Raw genomic sequence first — 21,323 nt, forward strand, 5'->3', positions numbered from 1 at the left:
TATATATATATATATATATATATATATATATATATATATATATATATATATATATATATATATACTTTTATTTTTATATTTGTACATATTAATAATCTACTTTGAATACGATTCTAAAGGTTAAGTTTCTTTAGAACTTTACTAATAATAATATATTAATTTATACTTAGCACATTTATTAGAATTATACTTTAAAATTAGAAATAGAAAATTATATATAAAAAAAAATCATGATTAAAAAATTATAATATAAATTATAAATTATGTATTATTATTAATAATACTAATTATAATTTATAATTTAAAAATGTAATGAGAAAATTTTACCATCCTTGGTTGGTATTACTGGATTTGTTATCACAGCAGAAGAAGTGGAAGCGGATGATTCCTAATTATGGAATAACGTTGATTTAGTTTTGAAATTTTTAAAGTCTAGGTAAAAATAGTTTTTTAATTATTAAGAACAGTTGCGTTATAAACTGAATTGTAATGATTAACCATTACTTGTATAATACTTTGTTCGTTACAAAAAATTATGCAATAACAATATAACACGATTGACATTATTAGATATGTATTCAAATTTTCTATATAATAATGATAAGTGAAAATTGTATGTAATTAAAATTTTCACGTTCATTAGACTTTTTTTTTATTTCATTTATCAGAATAAGAAAAAAAAAACTATGCTTATAGGGCAAATGGTATCCTATGCTTAACTAACATTTTTTTTCTTAAAAACTAATAACATCTCCTATTATCGATTACTATACCGTTACTTTTAATTACCTTTCTTCAAAGAGTTTTTACGCAAATCAACATCAAAAATCTTTTATATAATTTATACTTCAACCATTAAGATTTTTATATTTTATTATTATTTCTTTGTGTCAAATAGCAAATACAAATTTTCAAAGCAATCAAGTTTATTGTACGAAAGTTTTATTATTCACTTTCAGTAATATAATAATAATAATAGAAGTATTTGTATTTGTATCTAATGTCGATATATTTATCATGCCAAAAAAGTTCATTGGCGTAAAACTTCCTAAAAAATAAAGGAACAATTGAGAGTATTTAGAAGATACATTGGATGAGATTATGAAATTATAACAGTTTTAACAGTAATAAAAGTATTGAGTACATGCAAGATTGACTCATTCAATCGTCCTCTTCGCTTCAACGATTGTGTACGTAACTACGTGAGTGGATGATTTTTACCTGATTAATAGCTTTCTTATGTCGCGGTATTATCTGGACATTTTTGTTACGCGTATTTAAATTCTCAATTTTGTTGGTATCGTCGAGGACAGCGAAGCTCCCCCGGGACGAATCTGCATATAAAATGCCTTGAGGTCGTGGACCGGCGACCGATCCTGCCAATCCAGCCTCCGCCTCCGGACCTCCGTTACCCAGACCCGCTCGTGCATGAAGGCCGCCCGCTGCAATGCATTATTTTTCTCTCGATATAATTACTCTTCTATTATGGTGTAGGGATGAGGAGTGATGTAGGTAATCGATGCTTCGATCACAGGGGGAACAACAGGATTTCTTTTCGTTTAATGAGTCAAGAGAAAGCGTATTGTGTGCACATAACTATCCGGGTGTGAACATTCACACTTATAAATAATATTCAGACATCATTCAGAGCCTAAGGTTTATCAAGGCCTCATTATTTACTGACTGTTAAAGTTTATTAGCAAATTTATTTTCAACAATGCGTGAATTTAATTTTTAAACCATTACGAATCGCAATGTAAAAAAGTTAATGATGGTCTATATTGTCAATCATTGTTTATGAGGTATTGGTGTTGTATTGTTCGATGTAGCTTCGATAAAAATACCGCAGCCTAACAAATTACAATATAAAGAGGAATAATTATTGAAGATAACTGTCATACATTGGCACGTAATGTGTATGTAATCTAAATGGTTGATATTATTTATGTAATGTCCAGTGTTATCGTAACTTATTACATATTTTACGGCATATAAAATGCACAATTTTGGTAAAAAAATAAATATTAAGACAATAAATATGAAACTACTTTAATTAATCGACATTATGGAGAAACGTTCAATTAGATATATTTTACCATTTATGTTCGAAATAATACATACGTATACGATAATACATAAATAATTTTAATATTTAATCAATCAATCAATTTAAATTATTGTTTATGCTTGCGAATTATATGTAAAAGTGAAAAAAATCAGAAAAATTCAGAATTATTCGATGTTTGTATTTAATATTTTAATTTTAATTATACACATGATATGTATTAATGTATAAGAAACCGTAGCGATGAAAATATATCGCATTATATGAGCAAAATAAGTTCACAGTTCAGCTTGTAAATGAATGATTAAGGGACATTAGAAAATAACAATTAAGAAAAAATGTCTATGGTAAACACAAAGAAAATTCTAATAATTTGTTTGAGATAAGTAATTAATATATTTGAATAGGTCGAATGTGATATGTATTTTAATTAAAAAGCACATAAGATTAAAAGAGAAAATTCCATGGTATTTCAAAGAAATATATGTTACATTATAGTGCAATCGGCATATAATTTACCTTTATACTGAGTATTTTTACACATACAATAGATTAAAAGAATAACAGTCTATTATATCATTCCCAAGAATATAATCATTTTCTCAATTTTACTAAGTAGGTGAAAGTATTTACTAAGAATCATGTCTATAAAAATGATATTTTGAGTTATACAATTACATAATAATTCTTGACAATATTCAAAAATATAATGGTGTTAAATTTGCAGAGTATTGTTATGATCGACGTTATTATCTATTTATAGTATGTTGCACAAGTTTTTATTAGTTATTTTGCATTTAACGTGTAACTAAACTTTTCAATTTCTGTTATTAACTCTTGTATGCATGAATTATCGATATTCTTAGATTATTCGTCGATTAGGCAAAATATATAAGCGATATCATAAATTATTTGGTTAAATCGATGCTTATTAAAGCGGGAGAATATTAAGTATTAAATTCAATTGTTATTATTGTACAAGAAAAATTCGTGAAAAATTCGTGAAAAATTCGTGAAAAATGCATGCAAAATGCAAAAGGGATGCATTTTTACATTTAATTAAATTCAAACTTTTCATACTTATTTACATGTTGAAGTTACAAAATCTGTAAAATTGGATAAAAACCATTGGAATTTTTTGTATTGTCACGGGCATTTAGCACGGTAAAATAAATTAAATTCCTACTAAGATAATTATATATCAATGGTTCTAGACTAGATTTTATATTATGTAAATGCTTGAAAAGTTCAGGTAAAATCTCTCTCTCTCTCTCTCTCTCTCTCTCTCTCCGATCCTGTCTAATGGATTTAATACATTCAAGTATTTATTCTAATGATTAAGTCGCATGGTAGTAAAAATGTTGCCAGCGGTGTTTCTCCACATACGTAGGAAATATACTCACATTATATAAATTATCATAAATGAAAGAAGAATTGAGAATTGTCGAAGGAAGAGGCTTACCAGGACCTCCATCGATGGTACCACCAAGGCCGGCGCTGGCGTGTGCACCCGAGGGAGTTCCGGCACTGGCGTGCAGACCTCCATCCTTACTCGATCCTGTCAGGAGACCGCCAAGACCTGCTTGCGCGTGGTAACCTCCGAAATTCACTCTTATCCCGCCATTCGTGAATTGCAGGAATGGAAGCTACTTTTCGGAAAATGAATAGGGAAATCATAGATCACTGATACGGCTTAGAGATAATATTACATTATTATTGCAAAGATGAGGGTATAAGTCGTTAAATTAAATTATTAGTAATAAGTTAGTCAGTTATTATATTTGCGAAAGTATCTGTTTACTGCGGTTTTGTACTTTATTGTGTACTTGCGGTATATCATTTTTTTTCTTTTGAGTACAGAAAGATCTTTACAGTGGATTCTTGGCTTATTAAAAAGAAAAATACATAAATTAATTTAAAAACATTAAATAAATTAATAATAAATGAAGGTAAAAATCCTTTATATATTATGTTTAATGGGTTCGATAAAATTGGCTGCATTCAATTTTCATCAATAATTAGTTTTAGGAGATTATTGGATCGTATTACAAATAATCAATTACTAAACAATATATTATAAGATTAGTTATTAAATATAAATTTGCTTTCTTTTTCATCATCTACTATTTTTATTATTGTTAAATATCAAGTTAAAATTATTGCTATTATATGAAGTAAAATTATCTAACTAATTACTTAGTTTATATGTCAATAAATACATTTGATAGTATGAAATATCAATATCGTCACTATACAAATTTTTATATATTCCAAATAAACATCCGTTTTTAAACGAATTTACAGATACTCTGTGAATCTCTGTAACCAGTTTAACTTATGTAATGTTCTATTTCCTAATACAATATATCTCAATTTCCTTTTTTTTTTTTTATAAGTTATTTATTTAATAACATTGACATTTTTTCTTTTTTCTAAGATGCTTTTGTTTTGAAATATTATGATCACCGTATCGTAACTTTTTTCACGTATCCTTATAACACTACTTTTCACTATCCAGTTCTAACATGTTTTTTTCAAAAATTTCTCCAACTAAAAATCCAGCAATTTTATAACGTTAAATATTATCGTTACATCATAAAATTTCATGTAAGTACAAAAATAGACTTTTTATATTCACTAATATTTTTATATTTTCTAATTTATATGATAGTTCATGCTCTAAATATCATGTTTCTGCTATTATTTTGAATGATCATGCAATTTTGATATAAAATTACGATGCCATATGTTCCAATCAATTATATTTTTCTAGTGTAATCTTAAATATTTTTTATTAGATAGTAAATCGAAGAACTTACGATTATTGATATGAATTATGATATATTAGAAATCTTTTTTATTATTCTTATGAAACATTATTTTTAAATATCAATCAACGCATTCGTAAAGAAAAAAAAATTTTATTAATGCAGAAAGTTATAATAAATTAGGTAACATATTATTTTTCCCAACAATTTTAATTTATAGGATAATAATTAAACATAGATTTAGTTACTTCAAATAAAAAAAATGTTTAAATTAAAGTATGGTATAATTAATCATACACTTTATTGAAAATTGATAAAAGTACAATTATTAATTAATGCAGGCAATTGTTGTAAGAATTTGCGCAATTTCTTAGACTTCTAAGATTTCGTTACATTACAACAGGACAAGATCATTGTATTATATTGAATTGGTTATTTTACTTCTGACATAATATTATGTAATTAATAAACTATCTAGTTTACAAGTAAACTTATAAAAACACGAAAATATTGCTTTAAAGTGTTTTACTTACATCATTAATATGCTTCGATCAATGCATGCTGCAATATATACTCTCGACGCATGCAAAATGTATCGTAAACCCAATGTAAAATTTTCTCCATTTACTGCTTCTCTATTACCTATCATTTTGTATGTAATTTAGTTGCAAATCTGTGATTCTAAAGCAAGTGATTTTTACAGTCTTTCCAGATACCAATTTTCCATTGCTTCTTAAATTTAGTATCTGATACAACAATATCGCAATCTCTCTACTTTAGCTATTCGCTTATCTCTAATAATTATTTTCAGTATGGTTAGTAAGTTTAAATTTTTTTCTCAATAATTATAAAAATACAAAATATATAATGCAATGAAAATTATAGTTGATTTTATCAAAGCTTATATTGATATCCATATAAATTGTAATTCTAAAAGAATAGACTCGTAAATATGAGGAATATAAAAGAGGTTTTTAGCAGTTATTTATTTTATTCAATTTATTTATATAATAATTTTCTTATATATGACTATTCAATTATGTTATTATTATATTCAAGCTATAAAGTATAATTATAGTCAAAACTAATTTCAGTACATGTAACATTTAGGACGGAATAAAAGTTAAAATCACAATAGATAAAATATTTAATTTTTTTACAGACTATTTCCGATAAAAGATTTTTGAAACAATTTATGTGTATATTAATGATTTATTATTTACTTACCTTCCGAATTCTGTTATTCCTTAATAAATATTCAACCAATTTGTTTTTATAACAAAGTTATATCAATTTTTTAAGACGAAAGTTTGAATAAACTCAAGAGTTTTGCAAATGATATTGAAATGATATATTGAATATCGAATGTAATTAATATATTTTACTGTACCCCATCAGAAGCACATAAAAATTATTTTACATTGAATTTTGGTTAAAATGGTGACTATAAAGCTTTAATTATATTTAATTTAATATTAACTTGTGGAATAGTAATCAAATAATTTTATAATTACGGAATGCAATTATTGCAAAAATTGTATTTTTAAAACGAATTTTTTAAATAATACGATCAGATTCAATTATGTAATTATAGCTGTAATTAAAAAATGTTGATTAGAGGTAAGGTGGATTACGTAAAATAATATTGATAGTTTACTTTTTCATTTGACCTGTTTAAAAAACCTTTTCTTGTTGTTGTTATTCGAGTAATAGTTGTTATTCAGGATATTGTTATAAGTAGTATATTATTGAAACGTAAATTTTAGCAGGTAAAAGATCTTATATAAGTGCAATTTGTAGATCTGTAAGCATAACGATTGGTTGGCTTCAACCTTTTGTACTGTATAATAATTGTCTATTCTAAGCTACGAGAAAAAGTGTTGATTAGTCTATAATCTTCTATACATAATAGATATTAAATTGCATTCTATATTAGTCTAATTAATAACCTCGATGATTCACTAGGAAAGAAATGTCTACGCTTATCGTTCAACTTTACTATTCTATTGATGCTTTAGCCAGTATCTTGTCAGCGTACATAGCATGTTTACATAAATGCGAATGTAATTTAGAATAATATAATAAATTGAACTTGGAAAATTATTCTTATAATTATTATAAATGTTTTAATATTTTGTTTTTGTAATGTAATGTAATAGAAATTAATTTTATGTTTCAATACATAATATTGATTATGCCCTTTTATTTAGTAAAGGTAAATTTTTTTTATGTATCAAGATTATCAAATAAATACTGGCTTCCAATTTTATAAATAAAAAATTTGTTCAACCATTTATGAAAGCTAATGATTATTGAATTTTTATTAAATACACTTATAGATTGTTGGTGAAAAAATATATTAGTTCGTATATCGATATTATTCAAAATATTCATTTATTTAAGATATTTTTATTTACGGCGAAATATCATCATAAGATTTGATAATGTCACTCTAATGACCTAATTTTGTTGCTAATTATAATATTAGAAATATCATAAATTAATATGATAGATGAGAAATAAAGTACAAGAATACATACAATTAATAAAATATCCAAGAGCAATATAATATTTAGATGAAATAGGTAGGATAAATAGATGCTATATGAAAAAAAAAGAGAGGATAATGACAGAAAATTTTTAGAGAAGATTAAAAGTATTTAATTTCGAGTTGCGAAATTTCACCTTCTGTATTAGCTTACTAATACCCGTGTCAATTGAAAAATAGATTATGCAAAAAATAGAATGCTAGAATTAGCTTCTATAATATTAATATTTTTCTATTAAATTTAGCTCGTCTCATAGTGCAAGGAAAACAATCTACTATAGAAAATTTATAAAATATTTGATTATTATAAAATAACAAACACTAACTAATAAAAATGTTGAATTAAACAATTGTATTTATACAACGTATTAATTCGATTTATTATTGCGTATTTATCAGTGTAACTCATTATCGCAATTTTATATAAACCTTTTTGTAAACAAATATATTATAATATATTAAATTATATTATATAATATTCAATTAAAGATTCTTCTTGTTTTCGAATAAAATCAAACTAGTTAATAATAATATAATTGAAATTTCGTTTAAAATGATTAATTATCATGGATTTAAATGAATGGAAAGTATTTGCCATATGTAATAGCAATAATTTTGTATTATATAATATTAAAAAGATAATTTTATATAAATAGGTCATATTACTAAATAAAAGAAAAAAACTTTATTCTTCAAAAAAACAGAATAATTTTACCAAAAATTATAGGTATCTCAACTACCTTTTGACAGCTAACAATCTATATCGGCAAATGTGTGAATATATCGATGTTTTTAAGATGGTTGTACATACATTTATTCTTCTTTATTTTCCATTTTAAAGGCAATGGAATAATGATCTTTTATTTAGATTGACATGACATGTAAATTTTCCAAGTTATTATTCAATACTAAATGATCATTTTTGTATTATTATTCAAATTGTAGCTCACTAATATAATTTTTGTTTAATTTAATGGTATGTTATTTAATAAAATAACAATTACCCTAATTTTGATACTTAAATATTGTATTTATTGAAAAATAAATCAATTTGTTTCTTTTAACTTGTATGAGATTATTATAACCTTCAATTGTAATATCACTTTCTTGGGAGTTGAACTTGATTTAATTTCAATATTTTTCACAAACGGGTAATGAGATAAAAATAAAATGTGTTTCTATATCTTACCGCCATTTGAGAATGTTAAAATTGCTTTTATAAAGAACAAAATGATTCGTTATAGAAAGTCCATTTTTAGTAAATTAATTGTGCTAGTGTAAAAGTTTATAAATAATTATTTAAGAATGAAATAAATAACTTAATTTTAACTTAAATAAATTCCATACAGTAAGTAATGAATTTTGAATAAACTCTAAAATTTTTAATTGAAAAAGTATTTATACATATATGTTACAATACATCAAGAAAATGATCAATATTAACTATGCTTTCTAATAAATTAAATTTATATTGAAATTTCTACAATACATTTATTCGATGAAAGAGTAATATGTTTTTACAATATATTACTTTAGAAATTCGAATAAATTTAAAACAATTGGTTGATTTATATAATTATTAGCATATCTTAAAGATAGATATTTTACAGTAGGTTGTCTGTAGCTTTTTTGAGAAATTCTTAAACCATATTAAAATAAAAAAAAAATTATTAAGTGAAAATTTATTTAAGATATAACTAAGATACAATATAATTAGATATAAGACATAACAGATAGGATCATCTGACCTTCAATATGTTAATAATTTTTTTTAATTTTAATGTATTATTAACCACTGTAAACTTTATGAAATAAAAAGAAGGCAATTTCATGCAATTATAATGATGTATTTATGTCTTTTCATTAGACATATCCAAAATTAATTGAAAATTTCTCGCAATATTGAAATGAAAAGGAAACCGTAAGATTATCTAAAGTGTCAAAATGTAAAACAACTACAGAGGAAAATCATATTGAAAATGAAGCAATTGTGAGAGTTCGATGTCCGTAGTGATGGAACAACTTATGTACATATATATATATATATATGTATATATAGGTATATGTACTCGAGGTCGAGTTACTGACTTTTTCTTTTGCAATATCCGTAATGTCTATCCTTCAGTCTGTCGCGTAAATAAAAGAAAATCAACATTTACAGATGCGTTCAGCAGCAGTGAAACGTGCACTTTATTAACGTAATCACGTACACGGTTAGTTAGCTTTGATCACTAAGTTTCAACTGTCATTGGGATTTTTTGAGAAGTATATTGAGGGGCGGAGGTGGTAGTAAAGAAAAAAATAAATAAATAAATAGAAGCGCGACTTTGTGGAATGTAAGTTACTTGGTGTTGTTTCTTAGTTGCCTAATTGGTTTGCTTTCCTTATGGGAATGTAGCGGGTTTGCGTACACGTGTTTCCATGTTTGTATCCATCACTTTTTTTTGGCGGATGGGGGTGGGGTGAGGAGGGGGGGGGGGCGGGGGCAGCTTTGGGAGGGGCTCGTTAAATATTACGTGTTCATTTTGCACAAGATGCTGCGCCGTCTGAAATGTCGTAGTTTTTCTTCTCTGTTGCATTTGGTAGTTACCCGAATAATTGTTGGAATTCTTTCGTTTTTTTTCCAAAATAGTTTATTGGATGGCTTCTAATATAAAAACATGTCATGGATATTCAGAGGTGTTTTATCGGATGTATTTATAAGGAATGTTATTTAATTGTTGAAAGGAAAATAGATATATTCGTACAGAAAGTCCACTCCTAGAAAATCCACTGATAATTTAATGACTACTTCGTTAGTACTTCCTAATAATTAAGACGAAATATAGAAGAATAATTTTTTCCAACATTTTGAAAATAATAATTATTTATTTTCTATATAAATAATAATTATTAATAGAATAATTATTTATTCTAAATATAATTTAATCGTCTGATTAAGTTAATAGAAATAGAGAAAAGTATTAATTTCTATAAAGTAATTATTGTTGAGCATCGTCGATAGTAATGAAAATGAAAATGACTTTTATTAAATAGAAAAAATATAAGTTTACATAACAAATGAAAATTGGTAGTATCCTAATAGAGCTGTTAGCGTCAAATAGTAATATCTCATTTATAATAATGGGCGAATCGGTTAATAGTGCAATTAACAGTTTTATATGTAGCGTAATGTAGGATAAAAGTTGTAACGCTTAACTTCTTAATGATTAATTTAAGTAAAAATCACTTTCACAAATAAATGATTTGCAAACATAATTTAGATTGATGAAAATAAATATTTCACAATCTGCTTATGTATGAGAAACACTTAGAACTTAAGAATGAAATTTATGAACTATTATTACATTTTATATCTTATTAAATATGGAAGCTTATCAGATCTATTATTTTTAGAAGTTTTATTATTGTTAATAGAAGAAGAGACGAAATGATATTTTATATCTGTAATTTCATATAAAATTTGTTTAAAATTCATAAAAATTCGCAAATGCACCGAATGAATTTTATACGATTGTAATAGCTAAGATAGACACGAATAATAAACATTTGTGCAGTTCTAATATTCCAACACTTATAAAAAAGTCATTTCTAAGGAGCGAATTAAGTCACGATAACATTAATATGTTTTAATAGAAACGTAAATCTATATCAAATCTCTATTTAATAATTTGCTTCTTATTCGATTTTGCAAAAGAATATATTTTCTTACAATAATAAGATGACACCATAACATGACTATTGATGCGTAATTCTATTATTAATTATTTTGACAATAATTCGTTGTATTAAAAATAATTATGTAATGCGGCCTGAAACATATAATGAAAAATCTTAAATTTATGTTTAAAATTATAAGGCAAATAAATATTTTGAAGATACAAAATGTCGAATATTTAAACTGAAACGTGAAAGCGTTTGAGTTAAAGCAAATGGGATTCTAAAAAAATTACAAATTTAAAGAATGCCGTTAACATACGACTAAGTAGAAACTTGTTTGTAGCAAAGTGAATTATTGACTATATTGACAGTTTGTTAATAGAAAAATAAAGGTGAAAAGAAGGTAGTGAAACATTTATATGTGTAATTGAAAAAATTTAAATGTGATCTGACAGGATCGTTTGACATTCAATGTTTGACATGACGTGTCTAAATCAAATGTACCATACTCAAATGGAATAGTGAAATGGAATGTAAAAAAATAGAAATATAGTATGAGAATTATATTCAGCATCATAGATTAATATATGAAATCGAGATACATTTATATACTTTAAGGTCCTATATTATATACAAAGATTAAATATTTAAATAATAATAAAATTTTGGAAAAAAAGTTTAAATAAACTTTTTAATTAAATTACAAATCAAAATTGTAAAACATTTATCAATTTTATTTACGAAAAATACTAATGTGAAATACAATAAAAATTTATTTAGTGTAAATACAAATATTTTGGCAGAAAGTACAAAGATCATGTAGTGTATTGATAAATAATTAAATCCAACAATGATAAATTGGATTTTTACGTAAGAAATAAATTGTATATATATATATATATATATATGTATATATATATATTAAACCATAAATATTATTATTAAGAAAAATTATTAAATTTAATAGAATTATTTAAAATAGTATAAAAAGTACTTAGATCACACTCCATTTTATTAATAATTAGAAGTAATAAAAGTATAAAAAAAGGTTTAGTTTTAGTTTTTATCTTATTTAGAAATCAATTTCACACAGAGAGAGAGAGAGAGAGAGAGAGAGAGAGAGCTAATCTAAAGCTCTAGAATATAATTGTATATTAAAAATTTATTAGTACTGTCTTGAATGAAAATCTATTAGAAACTACTTATGTGTTTGTTAACAAAATTCATTAAGAACGATTGGAAATATATAGAAAGCAAAATTTTCTATATTAATCGTCAAATTTAATATATTTATTAAATTTCCTATTTATACTTCTAATTTACTTGAATACTTGATATTGATTGTATTAATTTATCGAGGATGAGTAATATATTATGTTTATTATTTGTAGATTGTAAGGTAGTTAAAAATCGAGAAATAAAAATATGAATTAAATTAATGCCTACGATTGTAAAGCCGACTACTGTAATATATTTATAAATAAACAAATATATACTTTTTTTGCTATTATCAAGATATAATTAAATGGGGTGAATCGTGAATCATACCCGGAATTCTCAAACGGAAATAAGCTAATACAATATATGAATTATAAGAATTATAATATATGAGCTATAATAGATATATTGTAGTTTCAGAAATAGGTAGAATACACTGCAAGATTTACTATGTAAATTAAATAATTTATAAATTACAGATAATTCCGCGTATCGGAAAAGTAATTTAGTAAAACTAAGTAAAAAAAAATTAAACGAATGATCATAGCTTACATTACAGCAGTTTATTATAACTAAAACTAAATACACAATATAATTATTTAAGAACGGCTATCCTTTCATTTAATTGGTTTTAAATAAAATAATATACAAGAAAAGAAAATAAAAATTAAGGAATGACTATATGAGAAATAAACCAAGGATAAATAACAGAAATTGCATTAGTGAAGAAATTTTTCAATTGCCATAATACGAACGTTATGCGTATAATATTTATTCAAGAAAGCATGCATTATTAATTTAAAAAATATACGACGTTAGATAAATAAATAACAAACATATAAACATAAAATTGTATATGTTACTCTACGATATATGCAAATTTCTTGATAATAAAAAGTTTGCAAAATGAAAATTACATATTACAAAGTGACGAAATAAATAAATAAAACCTTGAGTTCCATAGTATTAGATTGAAATATTATCTATAATTTTATGAGAGGTATTTTATAATTGAGATTAAGAACATCTCCTAATTATAGAAAACAATAAAACGAGTAAATTAAAAATGTACTACGATTTGTACATAGCAATATTTCAACAGCTCCTAATTAACTCCAAGTACATAAACTTATATGATCTAAAAAGTATTTAAAAGGTTCGACAATTGCTAAAGTCATTATTATCATCGAAAAATAATGAAAAAAACGTAGATAAAGAAAATATAAGAAATAGAACAGTATCACTTATATTATATAGCAATCACACACGTACACTCACACATATAGGAATGCAAATTTTTTAGTCGTTATATTAAATTATCTGTCCTATGGCGAAAATACTATACAAATTATTGGCATGTAAAAGTATATGTGCTTAGATGAAATATTAAGAAATCAAAAAATATGTTTCAAAATAATTTATAATTCATTTGAAAGAATTGTTGGAATAGACTTTGTGTAAGTTTTTTTATATAAATGAATTTGAATGACCAGGAAGTAAAAAATAATTTTACTCATTCACGTCTTTCGTTATATCTGACTTTACAATCTTGAATCGCGTATTTGGAGAAATTTTTCTCATAAGCATTCAAGCTAGATTGAAAAAAAAAAAATATGAAGAACTACAGTTATTTTTACCTTATTAATGAACTAAACAAGTTTGTTCTTTCGCTAATATTTAGCATATATTTTAGAATTTAGGAAATTTATATTTTTATGTGAGATTTTTTCTTCTATTTCAACCAATAAATAATATATAATAAGATTTAAAACATAAATAATATTATATATTTTAAGTGAGTGAATTTTTGAATTTTATATTATATGCAAGTATATAAAATATTTGTTATAATATAAAAGATAATTTGTAAAGTTATTGACATAAAAGAATGATGGATTCAAGTGGACTTTTATAAAAGTATTTATTTTTCAAGCAATTATTTTATCTAAAAGCAATTGTAATTCTATATTACCATTTATTTTTATTTTAATATTCAATGAGATTGATAAATCATTTAATTCATCAATTTTAAAATATTAATAGGGAAAATATTTTTTAATAATAATTTTTAAAGGTATTTAATTCAATAATTTTTAGACTTTTTATCATATTATTGCATCATATCATTTTAAATAATTAGGTGAGATAAAAACACGCAATTTTTTAAATTTTTGAAAATTTCAATAATATGTCATTAACATATTTTTTAACATTTAATGTTAAAATAAATTAAAACATTGAATTCGTCTATCTGGAAGTTTTCGAATCTTAATATTTCTATACCATTATTAAAAAAAAAAATAATACTATTTCGTAAAAACTTTAGTTTTAACTTTTATCGATGCAATATCAATGGGATCATAAGTAAAAAAAAAACTTATCTACTAGTATATAAATAAAATCATTATTTATTAATTATTTTATATAATATTTTTTAATATAAATATATTGCAACAATTTATATATTAATGAAAAATAGATAATGTTATAAAATGGAAACTAAAAATAATAAGATTTTATTAATATGTAAAATAAAATTTGTTATATCAAATATATTCCCAGATGAGAATGTTTGTACTAAATAATAAATCATTCTCAACTTAATAAGCATTAGTAAAAGATATTGTAGTATGCAAATAAATTGCACGAAAATAATTAACACGTATAATAAAAAAACTGATATTTTTAAAAGAAGGAATATAATTATTCATGCTACGAGATTGAATAATTTAGTAAATACAATTACTAATTCATCTTTAGCAAGTCTGACATATTAAAAATGATGAATTTAAAACAAAATGATTGTGTTAGATTTTGTATGTACATTTTTAGTTGATTGCATTTTTAAACTTGTACCTTTAAATTGTTTTTGCTATAAATTAAGATACATAGTAGTGTTATTAATATACTCAATTTTTTTCAAATTTGATGTGTTATTAGTTCTAAATATCATCCTCGAAAAATGTTTAATTTGTCAATATTTTCATAAAAATTTATTTTGAATAAGGATTTTTCAATAAGAATTTTAAAATATCTATAGTAAATATATATATATATATATATATATATATATAATTAGAAAAGACGTTTGTTATTTTTCCATAAAAATGTGCTAATACGTAAATTACTTAAAGATCCTTGAATTAATATCCAGAAGTCGAATAAACTTTTGTTGCGTCATTATCTCTTTGTGTGCTGTTGTTGAATCATACGAAGGAAATAAAAATATTAAACGTGTTGACTTTACCATCTTAAATTGATAATAAGGAAAATTTGTCCTTAAATTTTAGAACATATAATATTATATTAAATATATAATACTATATTAAGCGACTATATTTTATTACAAAAATAGTGGAGAATAATACCGATTACATGGAAATGATTCATTTTTATGCTTATGACTATGCTTTATTGAATTTAGAAAAATTTGATACATTAGATTATCAAAATATATTGAATCTTTTTGTTCATTTATTTAATTAAAAATTAAAAAAAATATTTTATAAACGAATTGAATTAATTATAAATATAATATTTATAGTAATATTTACTATCGACTTAAAAACAAACAGTAATGAAAATATGAATTTTTTCAGATACATTTTGTTAAAAATATATTTATTATATTGTCGGTTGAAATATTTCCTTATCTGCGGAAGTTATTTTAGATTTTATCTAACTATGCCTTAATGATATTTAATAAAAAATAAAAGTTCTTCATTTGTCAATTTAGAAAGATCAAGTGTATTCATAAACATTTCTTGCATATAAATTTATAAAAATTGAAAAATAAAATATATCTTATTATATGGTATACAAGCGTTTAAATAAATACAATATATTTTAAATTAGAAATAAAAACTTTTAAAACCATTTTAGTATTGCATAGATGTTGTTTGCTATATTCAGTTTCAAAGATTATCAAAAATAAAGTGTTTTTTTATTACAAAGTCTTTTAAATGTTATGACGTAGCGTGAAAAAATTGTTTTAAAGAATGAAATGGAAGAAGTATATCAGAATTATATATATTTATAACCTTATTAAAGAAATATTAAAAAAATATATTTTCGAAAACAAAAATTAAATTTATAATAATAATTGATATTATAAAATATTAATTAACGTTTTTAAATTAATACTTTAATATCGATTAAGAATTATATCTGTTAAAATTTATTGCTCATATTTAACTTTGAATATATAAATTCCACATAATTAAAAAACAAAAAAAAAAAAAAAATAAAAAAAAACAAGGAGCGCCATACTTCAAAAACAAAAGAATAGCACGAAGATTAGATAAGAAAAAATTTGATCATTTATTGATTATCATTAAAAATAAAATTATATGTTACTAGCAGAAGAAAGTATAGCTTAATTATATATACTAACTAAAGGGAAAATTTGTAATGAATACGGTAATGCTTATAGTTTTTATCCATATAATCAATAAAAATGTGCGATAAAGCATCCTAATTTTCCAATAATTCGTCAATGTGAAATTTTCTTCGCGTTTTAAAAATGTGTAAGTATATATTAAATTTTATTAATATTACCGTTAAATATCAGAAGTGAAAGTATATGAAAAATTGATTCATATTAACAACGTTTATTACAATCAGAAGTGTGTACTTTAATTTTATGAGCGAGTATGGTAAAAACAATTTTTGTTTAATGGAATATACATCTACTCTTTGCGATTAAAAAAAAATCGATTTATTATAAACACAAGATATTAAGAAATAAATTAATTATATTTTCTCGTTTCAGTAAATACTATAGAAAATGTATATAAAGCATAAATTTACGATCATCTAATCATTCATTGAAATTCTAAAAAATTGATCGTTCGATGTTTTTCAATAGTTTGTTTTAAACTTATAAAAATTAATTTTTTCTTGTCATTTTTTTCAATAAATTTAATAAAATGAGTAGCAGAATAGTATATGTATATATATATATATATATATATATATATATATATATATATATAAATAATAAATAAATTGAGAGATATGTTGAAATAAATTATATAAAAATTTGTTAATTATGAGTTACCAAAAAATGATATTGAAAAAATGATATTGATCTATTATTATTTATTCCTAATTCTTTTTTTTCCCTTGATTTATAAAAAACAAAAGTTTTTATACTATAAAATTATTATGTTAAAATTGAATATTTAAATAGAAAATTAAATGTCATCGTCACGTTAATAATAAAATTTGCCAATTTTTATTAAGTGATGCATGATTAATATTTCATAAACATTTCAGTACTAACTTACACAGATTTACCTATTGATTTATGATTTATTATAATCTGACTTTATCTATTAATAATACCTATTCATAATTTTACTTATTTTATTATTATATACAATTATGAATATTATTTATTGCTAATAGGTGGATAATAAAAATTTTCTCAATGATTGATACGATTAATTTAAATTAGTTGATTTAATTTAACATTTAAAAAAATTACACGATATTTCTTTGAATTTGGGAAGGAATGTGTATTACAATTCTAATAACAAAGAGGTAGAAGCTTTTTGACGTTTCTCAAGTCTTATACAGTTTGTAACATTGTAAAGTTTCAAGTGTTCAAGTTAATTGCTATCATCATATTTATATCCATAAATTGGTCTTTATTTATAATTACTTAATGAAAATAAACTTTATACATTAATTTTAGTAAAGTAGAAATAAAATATTATGTATGATGTACATAGACAGAATAGAAATTAAAATCTTTATGTGAAATAGAAATTTTTCAAATTAAAATAATGGGATTAAAGTAAAGGCCAATATCATAATTTAATCTTGTATTAAAAATTAATTCATTTCTTATCTACAGGAGATTATTTAATTTCAGTTGAATTCATTTTTATATAATTATAAGTTATGAAAATGATTTTGTTTGATATGTTATCAACTTCATCCTAAACAAAGAACTTAATTGTTTGGGATATTTATTCGATGATTATATCTACAAAATCATTCGTGAATTCTTTTCATTATCAACGATCAACCAATTTCTTACATTCGCAACAGAAATATAGTAATCTATCGCTAGAGGAGTAAGCAGAATGATGCATTGTGTTGCAAAAAAATATAATTAACGTTTAGTTTAGGTCTAACAACATTCGTCATTTATACGTAGAGGTAGGTATTCGAGATATATGTGCGTACGTATGGATGGATGGATGGATGGATGGATATATATATATATATATATAAAAGTGTAAGGAGTTGATATGGAAGGAGAAAGCTCTGTTAATGACAGCGAATTGTTAACCAATGATTCCGAGTATCGGCACAAAAGATTTTCTCATGGCCGAAATGGCTACAAGTTACACACCCGATGTGTTACTCCGACTTTTCCACGTAGAGTCGACAAAATGTGTATGTATGTCCGCCGATTGGTGTCTTGACACACTGGGCCGGACGCTCGCTGATTCGCTACCGCGCTCACTCGGTTTCTTGATAATTGCATAAACCTTTCTCTTGGCTGAGCACGGCGTATTGCCCTCGGTATATACTACTGGCGCCGACAATTTGGCCAGTCATCATCGATCGCGAGCCGCTCGCTCGGGGAGCCGCGGTGTTGCCTTTTCTTTACCTTCTGTTCTTCAACGGGGACTAATATTATATCGAATGGCGAACAATTTGAAGAACGATAATTTTGCTTTTTGCAAAACTGAGCTCCTCCATCGCGCGATCCCCCTAATTCCCGTATTTGGACCTAACATAGGGCCCCGCGTTAGCAATCGTTCTTTGATCGAGCGCGCGGAAATATCGGTAAGCGATCATTAGCGAGTGAGCGGCGCTGCTGATTTCGAAGGTATATAACTCGTCGGGAGTGCACGTCGGTCTTCGCGAAAGCCGATGATCAATTCGGAGCGCTGATATGATTCGGATAATCCTCATTGGCCACGAGGGATCCTCGAGGTTTGACAATCGCAAGGTCGAGAAATGATCCAGCCGGGGGTGCCTGGAATAACTTACCGCACCGGATGAATCGACGGCTCCATTTTCCCGGGCTGCGGGAAAGCCAGCCGCGAAGGCTGATAACGCGACCAGCAGTAGCCAGACGATCGCGTTCGCTGTTTCGACCTCCAACCACACTGCACGCCTCGACATCTTTGCGTTAACTGGCGCGCGCTCGACTGTCTTCCGTGAAGGCAAAACGCACACCTGCTGCGTGGGCTCGGCTCCTTCACCTCGCGCGGCGCCGCATGTATACCTGACGGATACGGGAACTCAGTTGGAGTGACAGCGACGGACAGACAGAGACAGATAGAGACAGACAGATAGATAGATAGATAGATAGATAGATAGATACATAGACAGAGAGAGAGAGAGAGAGAGAGAGAGAGAGAGAGAGAGAGTATGTGTCTGTGCGTACGTGTGCGAGCGAGAAAGAATGAGAGTGAGAATTGAGAAGGAAATCTAGCATGTCTCAGTAATATTTTATTCTCGGTGTCCACTTCGTTAATGACCGATGAAGAGGCAGGGAGTCAAATGACGTGATACAGGATGTTTTTTTTTTTTTTTAAACACAATCGAATTCTGAATATTAAATAGTTTTTTCAAAATTTAAAATTATTGATGAGCAATGAAGAATTGAGATACTGTCGCCGACACAATTTATATATCATTCTCAACGCAAGAATACACATTTATTTTAGTACAAACAAACTATATTTTTAACAATTTTTATCATCATTTTATAATTTATCTTATTATTTTTCGGATTATTATTACGAATGCATTTCTAAATTAGCTGTGAAGTAAAGCTGAACGTATGATTTCTGAACGAGAATTTTTACAAATACAAATGATTAAATGTAAGAAAAATGTATTTTTAAACACTGTAAACGACGTAGTTTTACAGAAAGTTTCACGAAATTTATAATTTATATTTACTCTTACTCATTGTTCCCCAGATTTAACAAACTTATAATTACTCGATAATAATTACTCAACATTTTACCTCTGTGATCTTAGTGCGTATTAATAATATTACAAATTTAAAGCTAGCGATATCATTTCGTTATTTTATATCGTTTATGGACTTTATTTATTATTAGGATAAAATTTAATAATTAAACAATTATACAATTATCATGTTGTTGTATATATATTTTTTTTTTCATTTACTTAATTGCACCCGTTATAAGGAAATGTATGAGTATTTTAAATATAGTGCACATAAGTTCAATTTCGTGAAATTTTATTTTATTAAAAATTTATCACAATTTGTTATGTAAAATAGGGAGCTGAAAATTTTCTTGAAATATAATATAAAGAATTAAAAAATATTATTTTTAAATTCTTCATCTAAAATATAATAGAAATTCAATTTTTATCAAATATTTACGCACAGACTTCATTTTATCTTGCATATAATAAGAGCTTATTTAATAAGAAAAATAAAACGTATTTCGTTATATTTAGATTTATAATACTCTTGTACGTTAAGATATATATTTCAAATTAAAAATGGAATATACATTTAGAGAATTTTATTTAAATTTCAGTTCTTACTTTAAAGAATAATTATAAAGATTTTAACTTACAAATATTCATTGTTCGATCATTAACTCTGATTAATCGTGAAACTTTTGTTTTTGAGATATTTGCCCTACATTATTCTAGAAAATCATAATTTGATAAAGTAGGGGATCAAAAGTTTAAGTTTATAAATCTATTTTAAATATAACAAAATTAATTATAATACTATAGCAATTGATAAAACAATATGGAAAATGTGATTTACGTTCATATATAATATATATATATATAAAAATATAAATATTTAAATAAATATGAAAATAAATCATTGACATTTTGTTTTTAAAAATTGAAAGTATTTTTTAATAAATAAGCAACTAAAGATTATAACATGTTTTTTATTTGGAAGAAGTATTTTAGAAGAAGAAGACGTAGGTTAGATAGTTAAAGAAAATGGCAAATTAAATTATCGAATAAGCAAGGATAAGGATAAGCTATACTTTCCATTTACCAAATTTGTTTTATATTGAACTTAAACTATTTT

At 24.7% G+C, this 21,323-nt stretch overlaps 1 protein-coding gene across 2 annotated transcripts in view; it reads right to left on the reverse strand.

Moving 5' to 3' along the window:
• Positions 1-19,472, reverse strand: part of LOC105359177 (uncharacterized) — a 22,914-nt gene extending 3,442 nt beyond the window's left edge. Inside the window, exons 1-4 of one of the 2 annotated variants that reach the window (XM_011495684.1) lie at positions 19,271-19,472; positions 3,528-3,711; positions 1,222-1,442; positions 328-388 (exon numbers count right to left, since the gene is read on the reverse strand). In XM_011495684.1, coding sequence (XP_011493986.1) covers positions 328-388; positions 1,222-1,442; positions 3,528-3,711; positions 19,271-19,405 — 601 coding nt within the window. In that variant the 5' untranslated portion in view covers positions 19,406-19,472. The remainder of the gene's footprint in view (positions 1-327; positions 389-1,221; positions 1,443-3,527; positions 3,712-19,270) is intronic. The other variant, XM_011495685.1, reaches the window with a different exon arrangement.
• Positions 19,473-21,323: the final 1,851 nt, after the last annotated feature.

The sequence above is a fragment of the Ceratosolen solmsi genome, unplaced genomic scaffold, assembly GCF_000503995.2.
Source record: "Ceratosolen solmsi marchali unplaced genomic scaffold, CerSol_1.0 scaffold11, whole genome shotgun sequence".
Classification (NCBI taxonomy): domain Eukaryota; kingdom Metazoa; phylum Arthropoda; class Insecta; order Hymenoptera; family Agaonidae; genus Ceratosolen; species Ceratosolen solmsi.